The sequence below is a fragment of the Hordeum vulgare genome, chromosome 5H (genome assembly GCF_904849725.1).
Source record: "Hordeum vulgare subsp. vulgare chromosome 5H, MorexV3_pseudomolecules_assembly, whole genome shotgun sequence".
NCBI lineage: Eukaryota > Viridiplantae > Streptophyta > Magnoliopsida > Poales > Poaceae > Hordeum > Hordeum vulgare.
The window spans coordinates 375,331,466-375,337,425 of record NC_058522.1 but is presented as its reverse complement, the minus strand read 5'-3'; the positions used below and the strand labels follow the sequence as shown (position 1 = coordinate 375,337,425).

The window sequence follows — 5,960 nt, the reverse complement described above, 5'->3', positions numbered from 1 at the left end:
ACTAAATTAATAGTGTAGTCTAAAAGATAATATAAAATGATGACAGTACTACTCCAAAGTGATATAAATATAGCATAAAACTATCAAAAATTATAAATACATTTAATCACATCACCACTGAGTTGTGTGGGCTTTACCCAGCGGTGCCCACCAACGGCGACGAGGAGAGGAGGGGCGATGGGGTGTCGCTAGCAGCGTCTAGAGATCACCCTTGGTTGCCCGCGGGAGCAACCTGGGTAGTTTTATGTCTTTGAGTCTAGATTCTAGCTATTTTTAAGTTATTATAATATAAACGAATGATTACTATTTTACGATTTACAAAGTAGTATTAAACTATATAATATTTTATACCACTTATATGTGACGGAAAGATATTATAGACCCTCACAAAAAATGTAAGAGATTATGGTAAAAAATGCAGCCAGTTTTATCCAAAGGAAGGTAGTGGATAACTTGCTTTACATAAACCTTAGGCCCAAAGTAGACAGTTAGGCTCAACCCATCTGATATATGCAATCTAGTTGCTTCTGACTACCTTACTAGTTTCACTCACACACAATGTTCTACTAAAATAAAAGAGTCTTTTCACTAACTATAATATCAAAAAAGACATCATCATGCCCTTGTAATATTAGAGTTTAGAATTCACACTAAAATGATTTTTTCCTTCGCAAAATGGCCATTCAGATGCCAATCAGTTATATATCAATGTTTTATGGTCATTTATTTGGCACATAAGGCTGGTCACAATGGGGAGGAACTTAGCAGTAACATCACACACTCCAATACAACTTTGCTTATGTGGCACATATTTAATGAAGAGAGAGGTGCTTGTGGTAACTAGCTAAGTTACTGGAACATCACACACTCCAACAAACAATGAGTCTATAGCCTAATAAATGCATTGTTGCATGACACTACATATATGTTACTCCCCATTGTGGAGGTAGGAACATAGTCTAGAAAAGTGTGTAGGTTCCTACCTTATGTTACTCCCCATTGTGACCAGCCTAAAGAATCGTCAAAAAATCACTCAATGGTGTTAGGGGCATTTATGGACAATTAATCCGGAGTTTCTCAGTTGCTACAACCAAACAACTTCTATCTTTTAGTTCTCAACTCACGGTTGCTTTTCCATATTTCACGGTTCACAACAGTTTTTTTGTTTTTTCAATCTACGACAAAACCGAATGTGCAAACCAGTTTGTGATTGAATGGTTAGAGGGACAATAATATCTTCAGCCTATCAGAGTTCAAGTCCTGGTTCCTGATGTTTGTATTATTTCTGGATTTATTTCAAAACTTCCGACGATATGCTTTAAGTGGAAGAGACGTTTCCGTTGATGACGAGGCGTTTACGATGACTTCGTAAATCTCAAGATGATATGTCGGCTCAGTCTTTCGAAGGTGCTCATAGGGATAGAATATGTGTATGTGCATTTATAAGGATGAGTGTATGCACGTGTATTTGAGGGCTTGTGTATGTACTCTGTTAAAAAAACACCTAAATGTGAATGACCAAAAGTGCTTCTTTGCGTAAAATCCGGGTGCCGAGGATTCAAACCAAGACGTATTATTTCAATATTTCAGGGGCTTATGTGCAAAATAAACAACTGAAGCGCTTTATCATCTTCCCGAAGCGACACCCAACAAGGCAAAGGGGAGGAGATTTTCCTTATCCTCCTGGATGCCGCTTCTCATGCGTCTCTCCCCACCGGCGGCGGCGCCGTCGCCGCCGTACCGGCGAAGCCACGGAGGATCTACCAGGAGATTCAACGCCGTACTCCCCGACACCTCAGGTGAGTGTTCATTTCCTCCCATCCACCTACATTATTGCTTGTATATCTCTCTCTCTCGCTACCGTAGTGTTGGGGCATCCCTGAGCGATGGCGACTGTCCCCTTGACCTCCATGCCTCTAATGCTTTCCGGCTTTAGATTGGTCATTGGAGACGCATTTTTGTTATTATTATGTTCGATTTTGGTATGCTAGTCATCAATTCAACTTCCTACAAACGCTTAAGGTGCAAAATGTTTGGTCAAAAATCTTGTCATCAGCACAACCTACTAGACTATTACTACATCGATTGTTTCTTATTCTAATGCTACATGTCATTTGACGATGGCTGGCATGTGATGAAATTTTGTCCCGCAGAGCGAATGTTTCCGGTAGCTAGATATGCCTCGTCCTCAACTGATCCGGCGCGTCCTAGGAGCGACGACTTCGATATAGCTAATGGACATGGTCATTTCCTTATCAAGTCTACATCTGATCTTCAGGTATGATGGTGAGTCCCTTGGTCTAGTTTTAGCGTGTATCACCGAATAATCGAGACGTGCCATCGGTTGAGCATAAATAAAAGCTGAAATGTGCCTTGGGTTTCAACGGATAGCATAGTGTTATTTCAATTCTCAGTAGAGCTCCATTTCGACTGCTTGCAGATACAGTTTTGTTGATATCTCAGCTATAACGTAATACAACTTGCATCTCTTTGCAGAAAGCTGTATCTTGTTTCGGGAAAGCATTGGTGACCAGCAGCGCTGTCATGCTTGTGACGCCTCCCAGTTGCTTGGCAGAACAATGTGACCCTGGGTACTCTCTTCCTAACATGCCACTGCTGTTTGCGATAGCCATGGTCGGTGCTACAGTTGGAGGTAATATCACATTGTGGGCTAAAAGGATCTTTGCACGTAGGAAAGCGTTTGTGGCTAGCAAAGTACCTTTAAGTTTTAGCCCAACACTACACAATTGTTTTTCCTTATATATAGTTTTTTTTTCTGATGCTTCATCAACATCTTAAGCGATTATGAATATCTGAAGCACTAAAAAAAGACGCAAAACTTGAAATGCTGACAACTTCTGGGAGGCGTAGAAATCTAATCTACAGCCTTATAAAGTTTTTTTTCTCCAAAAGCGCCCCAAAGTGTGAGTTATATTGTATTAGAAGGAGAGCACCGAGAAGGCACAAGCTACAACTCAACGAAACCAAAGACATGGTGCATGTACAACTCAAGAAAACCAAAGACAAACTCACATTCACGTTTGTCTTTTTGCTTATTATTTATTACATGAAAAAAATGTGTATGTATCCTTAAAGACCGGAATTCTTTCAGCTTTTCAAGCATGGTGCAGACGTGCAGTTAGCTTTTGCCTATATGACTATTTCTGCCAATGACAGTTTCTTTTGTGATGGCTGTTTTCCATCATGCTCTTGTTTGTACAGAAAATGACATTCGGTAGTTACTTCATACTGTTTATTTTCCATTGGTTATTCTGCAAGTTTCTGTAATATGTTTGTCTCTTGGGAGGTGCAACATTTCCTACTTTCGATTGAATGATTTAGAAACCCTGTAGGGCTGCTTGCGAGACAAAGGAAAGGGGAACTTAAAAAGCTTAACGATCAGCTACGTCAGATAAATGCTTCACTGAGAAGACAAGCCAAGATTGAATCCTACGCTCCTGCTTTGAGCTATGCACCGGCTGCTAGTAAGATACCAGAATCAGAAGTCATTGTTGATCCTCACAAACAGCGCCTGATCACATATCTGAGGACTGGGAAGAACTACCTAAGAAACCAAGCTCCAGACAAGGCATTTTCCGAGTTTAAGGCAGCTCTTGATCTTGCACAATCTTTGGGTGATCATGTTGAAGAGAAGAAGGCGGCGCGAGGATTAGGTCCGTCATTGTTTGGCATGAATTTCATTTATCATTTGCTCGTATGCACATTTTAAACTGATTGTGCTTTGATGCGTCCTTTGTTGCCTAGAGAGCTCAGCAGAATTTGCCTCCCTTCTGAACATGCCAATGGTAGTTTGAACATGATAATGTAAATACAATTTCACCATAACAAACTGAATTGTATAAACAGAGTAGCATTACTAACTGCAAACAGTGTGATGCCCATTTTACTTTGCTTTTGTGAAATCCAACTGATGGAAGTCCTTTACGTTCATCAGGAGCATCATTGCAAAGACAAGGGAATTACAAGGAAGCAATAAAGTACCACTCCATGGTTCTCAGTATCTCCAAGATGACTGGAGAGGATTCAGGTGTCACTGAGGCATACGGGGCAATAGCCGATTGCTACACTGAAGTTGGTGAGCTCGAGAAGGCAGGCAAGTTCTACGATGAGTACATTGCAAGATTGGAGAATGACTGAAACAGTGTGTCTGTGCTACCTGTGAGAACGCAAACACGGCTAAACTTTTTGTTCTTCACTAGTGATATGGTGTTCTGTAGATGTGCAGTTCCTGGCAACAACAAAAAACTCTGGTTTGTTATATTTTTAAGTTGTTTCCCCTGAATTATGTGAGATCATTTGGGTCAGCAGCATGCTGTGTAATTATTTTGGTAGTGATAGCTTAATGTAAGTACAGGCGAAATTGAGCTCTCCGACATGAAAATTTTAACTAAATACCTCAACCAGTCACTGCCTGTCCCTTAATTTGTTTGCAGTTCCTTTTCCACTTCTCATATTTGTATGCACTGCATATGGAAACAAATACAGATTGGGCATACTTTCTGTTATTGGGAAAAAGTTTGTAACTGAACGTAGTTTGGAAAACGTGATAGTTCAGGACCTTATGATATGAGAAAGAAGAACGCAGTAAAAGTCTCTCATGGTGAAGGTTTTTTGGTCAAGGATGAGCTAGGGAGGAAAGGACATGGGATAGGGAAGACAAAGAAAAAGGTGTTGTGTCACAAGTGTAAGCGGTGTGTGTTGGGGAACGTCACACGGGAAAAAAAAAAATCTACGCGCACACAAGATCTATCCATGGTGATGACCATCTACGAGAGGAGAGATTGGATCCACATACCCTTGTAAATCGCTAAGCGTAAGCGTTAACGAACGCGGTTGATGTGGTGGTACATCTTCGCAATCCAATCGCGATTCGTACCATGATCTCCCGATCAAGCGCCAAACGGACAACACCTCCGCGTTCAGCACATGTACAGCTCGATGACGTCTTCGCCTCCTCGATCCAGCGAGCGAGGGCGGAGTAGTAGATGAGTTCTTCGGCAACATGACGACATGGTGGCGGTTGTGATGGTGCTATCCTGGCAGGGCTACGCCTAGCGCTACCGAAACTGCAAACGGAGGAGAAAACGATCTAGGGAGAGAGATGCGTGCCAAGGGCTTCGTGTGTGCTCTTGGGGAGCCCCCTCCTATCTATATACTAGATCGTTGATGACGCGCGTTGCGGCGCCCATCTATTGGAAACTATATATATAAATATCTGTAAACTCTAACGGTACAAACATGAGAAAATTTGAATTGTCCCTCAATATATATTTTATCAAATTTCTACTTGGTCAAAGTTTATATGTAATTTATATGTAATTACATAGACTGACCGATGCATATTTAGGGAGGAACAAAAATTATTAACATTCAGAATCGAGATAACATACCTATATCTAGAGATCAATGACATACTTGTACATAGATTTTACAACCACCGATACAAAATATTTTGACACCCTTGGATTTGCGAAGAAAGTGAGAGAAAGATGATATATCACCGAGGAAGGTATCAAAAAATGAGATGGTGTAGGCTCCATCGGAGGTCGTTGGATCTAGTCACATATATAAGCTATAGAACGATTGACAAGCGCCATAAACTGCAATAAATCCATGCTCTTGCATTAAAAATATTTGCTAAAATTGATATTCAAAGTGTCAAATGATCAGAATAATTACCTGATGACCGAATCAATCGAAGGGTGCCGTTCATGTGCATTAATTCAGGGATTGAACATGAACTGAACAATTCCATTCCATCTGCTTCTGCATAAAATGGACATGTACGGGCAATTATTCATCATGAAGTCAAGGGAGAATTAAATGGTTGATATAATCCATCTGATCTGAGTTTACGGCATGCTGATTTTCTATCGCATGTTGTTCGCCGGCTTCGGTAGAGCAGGGCGGATAGCCATTGCCACTCGTGAGCTGAAAAT

The 5,960-nt window shown here is 40.9% G+C and overlaps 1 protein-coding gene across 1 annotated transcript; it reads left to right on the top strand.

Moving 5' to 3' along the window:
- Nucleotides 1–1,643: 1,643 nt before the first annotated feature.
- On the top strand, nucleotides 1,644–4,428 carry LOC123396762 (protein FLUORESCENT IN BLUE LIGHT, chloroplastic). The gene is made up of 5 exons (XM_045091599.1): nucleotides 1,644–1,799; nucleotides 2,154–2,278; nucleotides 2,497–2,653; nucleotides 3,354–3,674; nucleotides 3,956–4,428. The coding sequence occupies exons 1-5, from the start codon at nucleotides 1,688–1,690 to the stop codon at nucleotides 4,156–4,158; spliced, it is 918 nt and encodes a 305-aa protein (XP_044947534.1). The 5' UTR covers nucleotides 1,644–1,687; the 3' UTR covers nucleotides 4,159–4,428.
- The last annotated feature ends 1,532 nt before the right edge of the window (nucleotides 4,429–5,960 follow it).

Coding starts and splice junctions, on each gene's coding strand:
- LOC123396762 (XM_045091599.1), top strand. CDS start 1,688: ATGCCGCTTCTCATGCGTCTCTCCCCACCGGCGGCGGCGCCGTCGCCG. Junction 1,800..2,153: donor CGTACTCCCCGACACCTCAG/GTGAGTGTTCAT, acceptor TTTGTCCCGCAG/AGCGAATGTTTCCGGTAGCT. Junction 3,675..3,955: donor GAAGGCGGCGCGAGGATTAG/GTCCGTCATTGT, acceptor TACGTTCATCAG/GAGCATCATTGCAAAGACAA.